Source organism: Stegodyphus dumicola, chromosome 1, assembly GCF_044657685.1.
Source record: "Stegodyphus dumicola isolate Sdum_Otavi_A_Nest chromosome 1, ASM4465768v1".
In the NCBI taxonomy this organism is placed as follows: domain Eukaryota; kingdom Metazoa; phylum Arthropoda; class Arachnida; order Araneae; family Eresidae; genus Stegodyphus; species Stegodyphus dumicola.
This window is the reverse complement of record NC_140768.1, coordinates 100,344,268-100,361,079: the sequence shown is the minus strand read 5'-3', so window position 1 is coordinate 100,361,079 and position 16,812 is coordinate 100,344,268. Positions and strand designations below refer to the sequence as shown.

At 32.8% G+C, this 16,812-nt stretch overlaps 1 protein-coding gene across 3 annotated transcripts in view; it reads right to left on the bottom strand.

Annotated features, from left to right (window-relative positions):
• The window catches only part of AspRS-m (aspartyl-tRNA synthetase, mitochondrial), a 141,842-nt gene that overhangs the window by 37,235 nt on the left and 87,795 nt on the right, over positions 1 to 16,812 (bottom strand). For all 3 annotated transcript variants that reach the window (XM_035369315.2, XM_085818214.1, XM_035369314.2), the window contains exons 11-13: positions 12,029 to 12,088; positions 11,700 to 11,852; positions 11,012 to 11,144 (exon numbers count right to left, since the gene is read on the bottom strand). In XM_035369315.2, coding sequence (XP_035225206.2) covers positions 11,012 to 11,144; positions 11,700 to 11,852; positions 12,029 to 12,088 — 346 coding nt within the window. The remainder of the gene's footprint in view (positions 1 to 11,011; positions 11,145 to 11,699; positions 11,853 to 12,028; positions 12,089 to 16,812) is intronic.

The window sequence follows — 16,812 nt, the reverse complement described above, 5'->3', positions numbered from 1 at the left end:
GAAGTAAGCAATTTTTTTAATATGTTATTTTCATGTAAAGAAAGAAAAAATGATGATTAAATGCTAATTTTAACCTATACGATAGCTTAAGTAATAATCTAAATTCACACCCAAAATTATGATATTAGGAATTAAACCCTTCTAGAAGCAACAATAATTCTAATGAAGTGTACTTCATATTAGTACATGTAAGATCATGACAGGAGCAGTTAAAAAATTCCAAAATGGTGATTTTTTTTACAATATGCTCTAGGATCTGAATGACCTACTCATACTGATCAAGTGAAGCTTCAAGCTACAATCTGCATCATATACTGGATGAAGTTGAAGAAATATCAGGCATAAATCATAAAATAATTCTCTGGCATTTGCATGCAATAAGAGCTGGGAAATGAATCCTGCAAGTTTAAACCCTTTCCAGTTTTTCTTTTTTTTTTTTCTTTTTTTTTGCGATTTCTTTTCTTCTAAAGTTACATTTAGCGAACCCCCATCTTATGGGATAATTCCTTTTGACTCCCAGCCATTTTTAAGGTATAGGATTTTATTTATTTTTACTAATAGTTCTTTTATTTTTTCAGCCTTTCATGAATTCTCTTATTCCTCTCAAATTTCTTTGCCAGGATGTAAATGAGTTAGATTGAAAGAGAACATTTAAACAACTGCTGGAGCAAAAAGGTTAGACACAGCATAGTTTCCCTATTGTGAGTGCATATTTTCTAGATTTCTCCCAGCTGTTAATGTTAATATTGGCTATGCATTCTTGCCCCCAAGTTAATATCCTGCCAATGTAGGTTTCTCAGTTAACCTGTTAGCTTAAATTGAATTGTGTAGTCTTGCACAACTCCTTATCTTTAAATTTAGTGTTACATTATCTTTTAAGTTCTCACTGCAGGTGGTTGGTGTTCTGTAAGCACGTAAGTCCGTGCCCTCTTTTAAATATTTTGTATTCAATAAAAGGGTCTTTTACACCCTTCTCTGGTTGTATTCATCTTTAAGCCTGTGCAAGAATTTGCAAGGGTCACACTTAGGTAGATCTAGCCATATTTTATGATAACTAAGCATATTAGATGTTACAAAGGAGCATCTTAAACAAAGGTGCACCATCTTGAAAGGGTTAAAGTAACACCAGAAAATGTAGCAATGCATTTGTGTTCTTTTATTTTCTTAATACCAAAAAGAGCCTTTTCTGAATCAGATCATTACAAATGATGAACTATGAGTATTTTATTACAATCCTACTCATGAAAGACAATGGTTGACAGTGGCATGCCAAGAACGACAACAAAGCTCGATTTGCATAACTTATGGAGTGGCAATTTGGGGTGGTGAACTTACCTCTCACATCAAAAAATCCCTGCTCTCTATTCAGAGACAGCAGCTACTTCAAGTATGCAGGGCCTACCATACCACATCAACACTAGCCCTACAAAAACTGGCAGGAATTCCTCCTCTAGATTTTATAGTTGAAAGGGAGGCAGCTATCGTAAGGGTCACCAGGCTGGGTTGAACTTCAACACTCTGAGGTCATAGTTATCACCACTTGGATTACGAGGAGCAAAACATCTGCACAAACTTTCATCCAACTGCTTTTAATCTCTCCGACGGTATCAGCCTTAACAACCCACCAATTCAGTAGCAACAGTAATAACCTTTTCACAGATGGTTCCAAAAAAGAGAACAGCACAGTCAGCGCCTTCTGTAGACTGGGGAATGGTGTTATAACATTCGACTGGAAGAGAAAACTAGGCTTGAACAACTAGGTATACCAAGTAGAGCTTCTAGCTGTCAGTACTGCAATTAGGTATGCGAACTCATGTCAACAGCAGAAATTCTCCGTACTCAGCAATTCGGCATAAAGTCTAGCGACTATCACAGGTCAAAACAGCCGGAGTCCCTTTATATACTGAATTCAGAAACAGCTTCTGGCAATGCCTGTTTTATAAAGACCCACTTTAAAATGAGTTCCCGCTCATACAGACATTCAAGGCAATGAAGCCACTGACCTACAGGCCAAGCAGGCAGCCAATTGCATGGACTTATTAGAATGACCAACTAAACTTCCTTGGTCTCACATTAAGTGAACGACTTTGACAAGTTTGCTACAAAATTGGCAAAGTAGATGGACAGAGGTAGGATGAAGGATATATCGCGTACCGCCAAAAGTTAATATGGAAATAAAGACACACCGTGCTAGCCTAACACAGTTCTTGACAGGTTATGGACCTGTAGCAATCTCACTGGACTATATTTCTTGAAAAGTGCGCTTCAGATGAAGACAAAGGAGAACAGGTCATGAGGCTGTTCCAGGAGAGAAGCAAACGGGGTCGGAGTACACTGACGCTCTTGACTTGATGTTCTGAGGTACGCAGAACGCTCCTGTCAGTTTCGATTTAGAAATGTTATAATGTTTACCCTGCACACTAAGTAACTTATGTAAAATAAATTCTAACTTGAACATGGATAAGTTGCCTCTTTATAAGACTTTATCAAGTATTCTAATATATATTTAGTGAAATCTCCTAAAGACCATGCCCAGTATACCTCAAGAGATTCAGACTTAGGGATATTTCTTTCTGCGAATGCGGAGAGGAAGGCGACAGGGACCATTATTGCTTTCATTGTGTACATACAAGAACCTGGCACTTGAAGAAACCAGCGGACTGTGCCTGGGCACTGTGGACATCTAACAGACTCAGAAAGAGTAGCCTTTGGTGAAATAGAGAAAATCTCAAGACACTGCTTAAGCAGAAACAACTATGAATAATATTATGTTTCAAATGTTGAGAATTTAAACCAGATAATCAGAATAATGCTTGGTGCATGCAGTTATCAAGCTATAGAAACTGTTATTAGTATGTAATATTCACCTTTGTTCCTTTGGAGTTTTCCTCGTCGTGATAGTATATAATTCCATTTGGTTTATGCCCGGGGTCGGAAGCCACCACAGCGATGCACTCACTCACTCTGGATTCTACCGAGCTCAATTTATGCATTTATGACAGAAAATTACATTTGGGCTGCTCACATCATAAAGCATGCAGTAAAAAATCAGGGAATTTGTTTGAGGGGCCCTACATTCACTTTGCCCAGGCATAGTATAATGAAGTGATGAGTCGGTACTACCAAACCGGGTATTTTGTAATGAGTACTGAAAATCTGTACATCCAAGTACCCGTTACTTCAGTACCGAAATCGGTACTTTTCGGTATTCGTTACTTCTGTACTGAAACAGGTACTTTTTGGTATTCGCTACTTCTGTACCGAAACGGGCACTTTTCGGTATTCGTTACTTCTGTACTGAAATGGGTACTTTTCGGTATTCGTTACTTCTGTACCAAAACGGGTACATTTCGGTATTTGTTACTTCTGTACCGAAACGGGTGCTTTTCGGTATTCGCTACTTTGTAACGAAAATATGCGTCTCTTCTCGGTATTCGTTACTGGAGGACTGATGAGGATTCAGCTCACTTCAGTTTTGGTACGAGGACAGCAGTATCTGGTTGTATTTGCGAAATGGTGATATGCACTCCTTGTGTCCATGAATGACCTTGAAATAGGGCATGGAATGACAAATGTGAAAAGGGGGAACATCCGTTCTGTTCGTCACGGAGACTAGAGTTTGAGGTAGTATAATTAATTGCCTTTGTGTGCGCGGGAGGACGAGTGTGAAATAGTGGAAATTTTTCGAAAGGCCGTTCGTTGTGTGGAGGGGATAGTAGCAGTTGGAGTCACTGTCGCCGGCATTGCTCGCTTGTGATTGGAGTCAGAATAGTCAGGAGAGAAAGGGTGGGGAGCGCTAGATGATTTGCAATCCGAATTGTGCATGTTTTAATTTTTCATCGTTTGTAGAAGAAAAACTGCGTGGATCTGAAATGATTGATTTGGTATGTTGCTGTCGTTGGATTGGTGAATGGAATCAACTACCAACTAGATTACTTCCTTTTCCTCAACATATTTTTAGTATAAATCATGAAAAATATTTTTCGTTTGCTTGCTTAATAGGGCAACGTAAATATATGATCCGTTTTAAATAAATATGATCCTTTTTCATCCCGCTGTACCTACTTCAGAAAATGTCACAGCATCTAGTGGATCACTAAGCCAATCAACATAAAATACAGACGCAATTTTAAACTTTTCTAATGAAAGAACAAAGATAACTGACCCACTTATGATAACTCTTCCCCCTTCTAAAAACATATTTTCATCTCGCCAAAAACTAAACCCAGGTCACGTGCCTAACGCAAGGTTGTCAACGCCTGCTTTACCCCCCAGGACGTGACGACACTCCTCCGATAGGAAGAGAGGTAAACTTTGACCTGGCAGTCCGAACCTTCTCCTTTTTTTTTTAACTCCCTCTGGAGCTTATTTGAGGGGGGGGGGAACTATTGAATGGAACACTGGAAATTATCTGGACATGTTTATGTAAACATACATGTCCCTCCCTTTTTTTCCTTTGCATTTTTTGCTCTTTCATGCCTGATTAATAGAATCATTAGGTGATATTGCACGTACCCTTTTCACAGCCTAGTGCTGATTTTAGAATTTGCAGCTGGAGTGAACAGTGGAAGTTGTTAATAGAATTTTTTTTATGCTTATCTGACAATGCTGATGACCATCTTCCAACTTCGTCACTTTTCCCATAAGATTCATTCTTGTCTCGTATTGGTGAGTATCGGTACGTTATAGAATTGCTTAGTCTCTATCAGTTTCTTACGCCTCAGGAAAAAAAAAAAAAAAAAAAAATCGAATTACAAAATGTCTAGTAAGAAAAAGAAATTCAGCTTAGTTTGGCAGCACTTTTATTATACTAATGAAGACGAAAAAGTTATGTGTGACATTTGTAAAGACCTTTTATCCATCAAAGGTGGTTCAACAGGAAATTTAAAAAAACATTTGCAAAGGACGCATCCTTGTGTAAATCTGCACGAGAAACGCGCTTTGCCGAATCAAGATATTGATGCCGCTCCAGCCCGTTCTGTCGTCACTAGCTCTGCAGATGGTGGGAACCATGCACATCCCAGCAGACTACACAACTTACGGCAGACAACAGTGCTTGTGATATTGTTGGTGTATTTTCACAAAAATCCCAGTCCAGCATAATGCAGTTTGTCCAGAGAAATACGATGGATGTACATAAAAAAAAAAGTAATCGATCGCACACTAATCAAAATGGTATATAAGGATTTACAACCAATAAGTATCGGAGAAAATGAGGGATTCCGAGAATACTCAAAGGCTTTGAATCCAACCTATTCCTTACCTTCACGGAAAACGTTTTCTAAATCCTTGCTTCCTGATGCTTATGAAGAAAAAAAGAATAGTTTAAAAAACATTCTTAGTGCTGTACCAAATATCTGTTTGACTGTAGACTGTTGGAGCAACCAAAAGGCTGAAAGTTACATGGCCGTGACAGGCCATTTTATTGACGAACACATGCAAAGGAAAACAGTACTGATTGACTGCTTAATTTTTGATGAACGTCATTCAGCCAAAAATATTGCAGGAAATATCATACACATTTGCCAACCATATTTTCCGATGGAAAAAGTGTCTTTAATAGTGACTGATAATGCCAAAAATATGATTAACGCTGTCGACAGCGAACTAAAGTTAAAACATTTAGGATGCATTGCACACTCTCTCAATTTGGCTGTCACAAATTCTCTAAACGATGTTAACGACCTTCTAACGAAAATTAGGGATATTGTGATAGTTTACAGCAGAAGTAATATCGCTGCAAAAAATCTGCGAAAATAACTGTGCTCTAGCGAGGAGAGAAAAGACTTAAAAGTCATCTTAGATGTGAAGACTTGTTGGAACAGCACATTTTACATGGTAAAACGTTTCCTTGAACTGAAAAACGCTTTTCGTTCTACAATGGGTTTGATGAACGACCCCCCAGAGGCTCTTGATGTGCTAGAATGGGAAGTGTCCAACATCTTATGTGACGTTTTGAAACCTTTTGAAAAGGTGACTTGCGAGTTGAGTTCGGAAAAGTACTTGTCAGCATCTATGGTGCCTGTGTTAATCGGCAGACTTAAAAAAATCTGTGAAAATCTGCCTAGTAAAAGTGTTAATGAACAAGTACAAAATGTGGTACTAGTACTACAACGTGAATTGGGTAATAGATTTACAACTATCGATTCAAGAGACGACATTGCTCAAGCCGCTTTTCTTGACCCCCGAATAAAAAAAATTGGGGCTCAAATGTGATGTCGCCAAAAAAATTGAAAGTGATATTATCTGTGAGTTATCGGTAGTTGCACAAACTACCCATAATCTTGTTGAGGATGTGGAAGGGATGATGAAGAGATAGACTAATCATCGGTTTGGTTTGAGTTTGAGAGTAAAGTTAAAGACTCTCGAACTTCATCAGCTCCCGCAGCAGACGCGGCGATCGACAAAGCTGCAGCAGAAGTGAAAAGATACCTGCAAGAGCCCATTCTTTCCGGGAAATCTGATCCACTGGAGTGGTGGGAAAAGAATAAAAATGTATTTCCTAATTTGTATGAATTATCACAGAAAAAATTAGGCCTTGTGGATATTTCAGTGCCATGCGAAAGGGTGTTCTCTAAAGATGGATTAATACTGAATGATCGGCGAAACCGTTTGAGTGGACGAAAGTTGAAACAGCTAATTTTCTTACATTACAATTATAATATTTAATCATTTGCTGACCTTCTTAAAATTCCAACCTAAGTTCAGCGTAAAATGTTTATTTCTGTGTTTATTTTCGCTGCATTATTTTCAAAACTGTTTCTGGGAGTCAATTTTTTTATGCTTAATTTTTCGTTACATATTTTAAGTGGTCTTTATAAAAAAAAATAGAAGGAATTAAATGCCTAAAATTTCCATAAAGTTAAAAAATTTGATACTTTTATAATGTTTTGCACAGCCTATCAAAGTTTTATTTGTTTTAATTAAATGAAATATTACTTCATTCAAATGTCAATTTCTTAAAAAAAAAATATTATTTTGAAATTGTATTTAGATTATTAATATAATATAAAGTTCTACAGTTCTATTATTTACTTAGCCGTACTCACATATGTTAAGTTCTCATATAGTTGAAAGCATGCTATCTTATTTTCTAGTGTTTAAATCATCTTTAATTAAAAATTTTTATATCGAATGTACTTATAGAATTCATATAATGCAATTTTACAAATATTTTTGTTGCTTTTTGCTGTTACAGCATCCAGATATTACGTTCTCGTAGTTTTAAAGACATGCTGCCTTATTTCTGAGTGTTTTTAATAATCTTTCACTCAAAATTCTTATGTCGAATGTGCTTTGGTTGTAATTTGAGTTTTAAAAATATTTTTTACCATTCTGTTGCATTTTTGTGTTTACAGCAGTTACTGCATACAGGTATTGCGCTCTCACAGTTTTAAACCCTTTTCTATCTTATTTTCTAGTGTTTTTTGATAATCTTCAATTCAAAATTGTTATGTTGAATGTGACTTTTAAAATCATATTGTGCGTTTTTAAAAAAATTATTAACCATTTTGCTGAAATTTACTTATTACTGTAGTACATCCAAATATATTACATTATCTCACTTTTCAAAACATACCTCATTTTTTAGTGCTTTTGGTAATTCAAAATGTTTAAATCAAATATATATGTTTATGCATTTTTTAAAATCATATTTTTTGTTTTTAAAAATATTTCTAATCATTTTGTTGTTTATTGTACGGTGCCAAATCTCCAAAAGTACAAATTTAACTCAAAATAAACCTAAATGTAATTTGAAAAGGAACAGTATAAACTTTTTTGTGAAAAAGCTCTTCAACCATGTGTATATGAATAAATGTGTAAATTTTATTTTATGCCAGTATTGTACAATTAAACACACAAGGTCATTTATGTTATATTTAATATTTAAATTATCTTACTTTTTTATTCAGAATTTTTAATATATATAGGGGAGAGTAGAGAATAAGAGATTTATCTTTTTTAAAATTTGGTAGCTTGAATAAGTTTTATTTCGCAGTGGTACTGAAGGTCATTATCTTATCTATAAGTGGGATAAAGGTTTGTGATTATTTTAATTTCGAGACCCTACGCACCCCTATGCCCTTTACTACCAAATTGAAAGTATTTAACGATTTCTGTGGTATGTTATTTATCCGTATAAATAAAAAATATCATGTTAAAACAGACTGATCATTGAATTTCTGATATTTACTTAGGAAACTGCATCCTATCGGGTTGCTACACAGCTAGTCATAGCTAATTTTCTATTTTAAATTTATTGCGACATTTTTACTCGTAGTATAGTGTTGCATCAAAATTTCTATTTTCCGATTTTTTTTCCTTTGTTTCCCTCCAACAACACAACACAACACACACAGCCAAAAAAAAAAAAAAAAAACATAGTATACTCGCCCTTCCTTCAATATCATACAAAGAAAATCTTCCAACGTTTTTCAAGTACGCAACTATGCTCATTTGGGGCTGTCCATAAATGATATCACACTTTTCTGCAACATTTTGGACCCTCCTCCCCCTCTTTGTCACAAAGTGTCACACTTCAACATCCCCCTCCCCCCCCTTTGTCACATGTCACGCAATATTACGTAAACTTATACTTGCAGTTCAAAAACGTAGCACTACATTATAGATCATATTTCAGACCTTATTTTTAAATTTAAACTATATGTTTTAATGACATCTGTAAATATAACAATAATAATGATCTGTGCACTTATTTTGCATGAAATAAGAGAAACGTTTACAGCAAAAAACATAATTAATACACAATAGCAATAAAATTACAATTTCTGCCGCTACCCTATTCTCAAAATTACTCTGAATGCCTTTTTTTTTTGGAAAGAAAGGAATGTAAGTAAAAAAAAAAAAAAAAAAAAACGCATGAAAGTTGCTTTTGCCCCGATTAAGGAAATACCTTCAAATTTTGGTAATTTAAAAATAACTTCAAAATTCAATCTGCTGATTTTAAACATTTTTATTTTAATCAAAATATGATATCACACTTCTTGTTACTCCCTCCCCGCCTTGTCACAAACTGTCACAATTTCACTAACCCCCCTCCAAGCGTGATATCATTTATGGATGACCCCTTTCATGAAATTGATAGAGCACCCATTGATTTTGCAGCACCTGCACACAAGACACAACCGAAAGCGAAAATGTTTCCATCCATCCACTTCCCGCGCCAATCCTCCCAACCCCCACTGGCCATCAAAGACAATCTACACAAACCCAACACCAGAAACAACCCACCGCGGTCTCCTGTTCCTCAGACACTTCCGTAGTTGACATGTTTTCTGATATTCAAAATCTTACTCCGTACAGATAAAATCAAACATGTGGTGACGTGGCAGAGTTCCTTCAGTGCGCAAAATTGTTAGCTGCGTATTTCGGTACTCCAAATCGTTACTAGGGCACTTCGGTACTCCAAATCGTTACTAAGGTACTTCGCTACTCCAAATCATTACTAGGGTACTTCGCTACTCCAAATCGTTACTAGGGTACTCCGGTACAGCAAACCGTTACTCCGGTATTTCGTTACTTCAGTACTTCAAATCGTTACTTGGGTACTTGGTACTTGAAATCGGTTTTCGGTACTTTTCAAAGTAACGGGTATTTTGTACCGAAGTTGTCCATCACTAGTATACTGTGATAATCATTTGTATCAATTCTCAGAATAATTCTCAAATACAACACATTTTTAACTGTTTCAGGCTGATAAATAAGGTATCAAATAACATTCAGCCTAGTTTGCAGCTTGATTTCCAGATGGGAAAAAGTGATTCACAATGATAGTGACCTAGTTAGCAACTGCCAGTGATGTCTATATGATAGAATTCAAAGTAAGCCTAAAAATCATAGGAATTTTGAAATAATTCAATATTTATTTTTATATCAAAATGATGCATTTAATGCCAGTTTAAATGCTCTATTAGAAATCATGAACTGAGGCAAGCAAACTGATTATACCTCTAAGGATATATAAGTTCTTTTAGTTACTATTAATTTTATATCTGGAAGTCAAAAAATTTTGGTATTCTTATAAATGGCACTTCTGTTATGATGTGGAAAATGTATCTTTATCAATATTTTTGACTATATGACAAAGAGCCAAGACTATGAAATTAGACCCTCTATCATACCACCCGACTGTTATAGCTAATGAGGTATCTGACTTTTATATGCTGAGAAGTCTAAAAAATCTCAGCAAAAATAGTGGATGTGAAATTCGTCTCCTAATCCATATGGATGTAAAGGGGCACTCTATATCAGACAGTTCATTTTTTTAAAGAGAAATCTTCTGCCAACTGTAGCTTCTTAATAAGGGAAGGGATAATTTTCAAACCACTTGTTGAAATAATATATGGCAAACAAAATGCATTTATTACCATTAATTGTCTAAATGATCCAAGACTGTTTTAAATAGTATACTTCAAGATTGCAGCTTTATGATCATCTTTGTACATAGCCATTTTCTATTCTACATACCTTTTCTCTTGCCATTTACTATTCTACATACTTTTCTGATTTTTAAATTCCTAACTTGTCTTATTTTTAAACTCCTAAGTAATTCCTCATTCTATTATATATAAATCAAACTGATACTAATAAAGTAAATTAACCTCTTGAAGTTTACAGCATTTACACTTAGCAATTAAACTGCAAAGCACATGTTTGAAAAAATATGTCCCTGAAAATATGGCTCATTTCCAATTTGATTTAAAACCAGTAATTATATTATCAACACTTTTGGTATTTTATACCTAATATGACTTCTTGAATGTATCTTTGCATAATCTTCATTATTTTGGGATAATTATATAGAAACAATTACTGCAATTATGTTAATTAGTATGAAATACTGAACTGTAATATTTGAATTGTACATTTAATTTAGAACATTAAAAAACAATCTTAGTATCTTTTATATTAATTTAAAAATCAAACATTTCATCTTTAGATGTTGTAGCTTGTTTATGTAACAAAGCATTATAATAAATTAAAACCTTACCCTTTTCATTTCGGAGAAAAAGAGGAAAATGCGTAATCCAAACAAATTTAAATGCATTTGTTTTCTTCAAATCTGTGCTTAAAGGGTGTATCAATTCAGCACATCTAACTCTTATTTTCCCTAAAAAGGTATACTATAAAACATTGTTAGATGAACATTTGGAAAAGAAAATGATCAATAAACACAGCTAAAATTCACAGTTTCAACTAGCAAGCTTGCAAGTAAATTAAGTAATTAATTCAATATATAGAATTCATTTTCTATTACATGTATCGTCTAAATAAATTTATAAAGTTTGGAAAAAAAGTAAACCATTACAGTAGAGCATTAAAAAACTGTTAATATATAACTGCATTTTAGTAAGACAATATATTACTGATATTTTTTACATTAAAAAAAAACTAAAGAAAAAATATTAAAAACTGATAAATGCAGAAGGATTTAAAAAAAAAAAAAAAAAAAAAAAAATCCTAGTTGTTTTATCAAGTGTTTTGTTTCCAGTTTCAGATAACATTGAAATTCTTAGATACAGCCGTGCTTATTAAGCATTTATAACAAAACCATAATTATGAAATAAAAAAGGTAAACTAACATAGTTAATTTGAAATATAAACTGATATGCATATTTTTCTTCAAGATGTATATAATATTCTTTAAGAAACAACTTTAAAATGATTTTGGCACTTACTACACTCTGAGATTTTCCAGCAGCTAAATATATTAAATCTCCAGGTTTACTAACTAAGTCATGACTTAGTTTTTGCTGTGTATCTGTTGCAAGATGTTTTGATATCATACTTGTCCATGACAAATCATCTTTTATTGTAATAGGTATTAGTTTCTGAAATAAATAAATAAATTTACTGTGCATCCGACAGCAGTAGAAGTAAACCGTATTTTCACAAGAAAAGCAATTACTTAAAGTTCTGAAAATTCCTGCAGAATTATTTTATATAGATTTATATTAAGTAATACTTCAAGTAAATTGCAGCTGAATATATATTGAAAAAAACTTACCACAGCTGATAGGTCTGCTTCCTGCTGGTATTCTTTAATCACAGAATTTTTATAAAATTTCTAAAACAGCAAAGTTTTGAAATTTATTATAATGTGTAAAATAATATACAGATAATACTGTTTGCATATTTTTTTATGATTTTGATTAAGCAAGTAACTGAAATTAAAGAAACATAAAAATTAACTGGTAACAGCTTTTACATTGAGGGATGGATTCTTGTTTACTATAGTCAAAACTTTATGAATTTTAAATAGAAGGTCATGTTTCTGCACATTTAATAAAATATTCTAATTTTTCAAAGCAAAAACAATGAAGGAAGGAATCTTTAAATCGAGACATTTAAGAACATAAGAAATAATACTATTCATACCAAAGGGGGAAAAAATCACAAACCAATATTTTCTACAGGAAATAGTGCACCAAATGTTTATCTAAAAAAGTGCAAGTATTGACGGCCATTTAAAAAATTAAATCTACAGTTTTACAAGAGAATCCACCTATTTAAGGGCAATATTGTAAATTTTTAAAATAACCTGTATTTATTATGAATAAAATAACAAGCAATAACTTAAATTATACATATATAATTAAACACATACACATACACACACATGTGTAGTAAATTAGGTATGTTGAAGACAGATCTTGCATTGTAGAAGCATATATAGAAGGGCAGATTTACAGTCGTGGAAAATTTAAATATTGCTCTTTTTATATATACATATACATTTGCCAAAGCATTCCAATAAACCAATACAAAAAATTGGATTCCATAATAGTAGTTTTTGCAGAGTTAAGTTAGTTTTATCATGCATTTTAAAGTATAATTTTGAAGATAGCAGTGGCAGAGGTGAAACAGAAAGCCAAGTACATCTTCCAACATGGAGGTCTAGTTCAAAAGGAGAAATATTTTGGTCTGCAAATTTGACTTAAGTTCTGAGTTAGATGCATCATTCAGCATTATAAAAAGGATGGAGAGAGTAAATATCCAAATTCAATTAAAATGTTAAAGGATTATTACAAAATTTAAATTAGAATATCTAAAGTAATTAATCATTTTCAAAGATGTGGTACAGCATAAAATTAGAAGAATCCTTTATCAAAAACCCTTTTCCACATGTAAAATTGGTATAGCTCATTTGAATGATTATACAAGAGAGTGATCAGTTTAATATTGTAAAAGAGAGAGAAAGATAGGAAAATTGGTTTCAATTGTTTAAAAAAAGTTTAAGTAATGTTTATCATGACATCTGGCTTTTCATGCATTGGAAAACTAAAATTAAGAGGCGTTAAAAGAAATGTAAAAATACTGTATTATTAAAGCAATATTTTGTCTTTCATATTTAAAAATGAAATCCCACTTCTTTTTTACCACACGATGTAAAAGAAGTTGAATTCCCTCAACCAAGAATCACAATTTAACAACAAATAAATTTCTAGGAAAAAAGGAAAGGTGTCTTAACATTAAGTCCTTGTAAAGTATTTTAGCACGATCCCCAGTCATTGTACCAATGTACTATTATGCAAATAAATTGTTCAAAAGTGCATTTTCCCGTATCAATGAAACACATTTGACAGCCTACGAAAAGTATCACAGAGCAAGAAAGAATTTTGGTCAAATTAAGAAATGCCTTTTTGTTATAGAAATCAAGATATATATTGATAGTTAAGGAAAAAAGCTACTAGTCTGGGCACTTAAAAAAATAACATTTGCTTTATAATCAATTGCTTTTCTGCATCAGAATCATTCAAAATAAGTGCAATCACCATCTGTATTATACCAATCACATGAGTATCTTAAAGAGTGTAATTAAAGAATAAATGCAAATGATTTTAATTTTAAATAATTTCAAATAAAAATGTATAAACACACAAACAAACAAAAAAAAAAACAAAAAAAAAAAAAACATTTTGGTTAAAAAGGTCAATTTTTGCTGTTTCTGAATTCAGTTTGTTCCTTTTATTATGACAGAAATATTTTATAAGTTTATATTTTATTATTATTTAATTATATATATATATGTAAGTTTATATTTAACATACAGTAAATTAGGAAAAAATCTTACTCTGGAAAACAATGAAATAGGTATGCTGACTAAAATTCCACCTACTTAACATAAAAAACAAAATAAATCTGACAATCTTTAACAAATATTTTTCAGTTATTTAATATAGACAAAATTAGTTTCTTCAAACTTTAAGATATTTTCAATATTGCTAATGTCTAAACTTTCAAATATATTGTAGGTTAAAATTCTATTAACTTAAAAAAATAGAACCGTTTAAATCACAGAGTTAAAAATTCTTTTCATTACAATTATGCTTTTTTCCTATATTGAAGTTATTAACCTATATTTTTTATTATATATTAATATTGTAAAGAACGCTCCTGAACTCTACTAGAAAGACCTATGATGCTCTTGACTAGAGAGAACGTCGTTAGCAAACTCCTCACATTACGAGTACTGTAATTCATTTTAACGCCTATTTTAAAGAACTGTGAATGGCAACGACTTAACTGAGGAATACGCATGCGTAAAGAGATGAGACTTCTGTTGAGACGCCTGTCAGAGAAAAGTTTGGGAAGCTCCGCCAGCGGGCTGAGGTGTGGAGACTTTGTCGAGTGATGACGAGTACCATCTTCGTTACCGTCTCTGATCGTGTCACCAGCTCGGATATCTACTAAAGTTTTCTAAATGTATTAATGTTGTATCTGTGATATGTTGTGTTATTAAAAAGTGATGCATCACCAATACCAGTGTTGATTCTGGTTTCACTGAAGCATCCACGACGTCACAGACAAAAGAAATAAAAAAAATTTGGAGGTTCCACCGAGATTTGTGTGACAAGAGACAGGTATGAGTTCTCCACAATATTCATTTCCAGGCCTGAAGTGTATAATGTAGTTATTTATTACTTATTCAGAAAATCAATTCCCAAAGCAGAAGTAGCACATCAGTGCATAAGAGTTTTAAACACTCAATGTGTTTGGTTTATAGTATATCTAACAAGATATTTTCCTTTTGTGGTATATTCGGGAAAACATTTTCCCATTAACACGTAGCACATCAGTGCATTTTATAGCACGTCAGTGCATAAGAGTTTTTAAAACAATCAAAGTGTTGCATTTATATATCTAACGAGATATTTTTCTTTTGTATGATAATGGGAAAAATCCATTCCCGTAAATAAACAGCACATCAGTGTATTTATGTTTAACGTTTCGTTTTAAATTGGTGTGATAGAATCTGAAGTGTTTATTTTGTGTATATGTGAAAGCACATCAGTGCAATATTTCAATTTTCATTTCTAAGTCATTAGAAGAAAATTTATGTTAAATTCTTGTGAAAGAAATAAGTTGTTGAAAATATTAAAAACTTGTTACTTTTGTTTTCTCATGAAAGCACACCAGTGCTGTATTTTAATATGATGTGTTTTTTCGGATAAGTAGAATGTTAAATTTTTATCATTTCATTGTATAAAAATTAAAACTTTGAGCAGTAAAGAAATGTTCTAATAGTGTTCTAATTTAAACCTGCGCCTATCGAATTTACGTAGTAATTGCGTTGGCCATATGGTTGCCAGCGGAAGTAGCTGTCATGAAAACGAGAGTTAATTAAAGGTGTTTATATATATTGGCGCCATTCTGGTTTTTTTTCTGTCTAAATGAAAAGAATTTGTTATTTTTTTTATACGAAGTATTCAGTAAGGTTGTTTATTCGTTTTATGTTTGAATGGAAATAAATCCAAAATTATTAATGCTTTTATTAACCTTTTATTTTTATTTGCCTAATTTTGTAAGAAAGAAGAAAGTGTTTTTTATATCTCTGATATATTTTTATGTGTATTACTTGTGAATAACTATTTGAGTTATTTGTTTTGAACAATTACTTTTGTAAAAATGGCATTTCTGGGGAAAGCTAAGAAAATGGATCTATTCCTTGTCGCTTCAGAACTTGGGGAAATAGCTTTAGAAGATATGAAAGTGATAGATTTAAAACATTTAATAACGAATAGTAAAAATTATGAGGAAGAATTTGTTAAAAATTTGTTAGAAAGTATTATGACTGATAGAATAGAAAAGGAAAACTTAGAGAAGAAAACAAGAGCGAAAGAACTACAGTTAGAACAGGAAGCTAGGGAGAGGGAATTTCAGATTCTACAACAAAATAAAGAAATTGAAAAGCAACAGTTAGAACTAGAATGCCTTAAAGCAAAGTAGAACACTGAATTTGCTAAACCTGGAGGTGAAACCGTATTTAATCAGAATTTTCAGAAACTTATGCCCAAGTTTAATTTAAAAACTGATGATATCAGTTTATTCTTAGAACTCTTTGAGAGGCAAGCTAAAGTTCTAAAATTGCCCACGGATCAATGGGTGTCATATCTCATTGGTGTCCTTCCGGTTGAGGTAAATAATATAATTGCTAGGGAGCCTGAAGAACAGGCTAGAGATTACCAACATATTAAAGAATTACTACTTAAAAGATTTAAGTTAAGTGCTGAGAAGTTTCGGCAACTTCTTGTTAAGACTCAGAAAAATCCGGATGCTACGTGGTACGATTTTTATCACGAAATTAAAACATTTTTAGATGGGTGGCTCAAGGGATTAAAAATCGAAACATTTGAGCAACTCAAGGATTTAATGTTGGTAGATCAGATTAAAAGGCGCACGCCTAATGAGTTTAAGGAACATTTTATAGATGAATGGGCCACGATCACTTCACCAAAACAGTTGATGGGTAAAATAGAGGAATTTGAAGATGCGAAAAAGACGATGGTT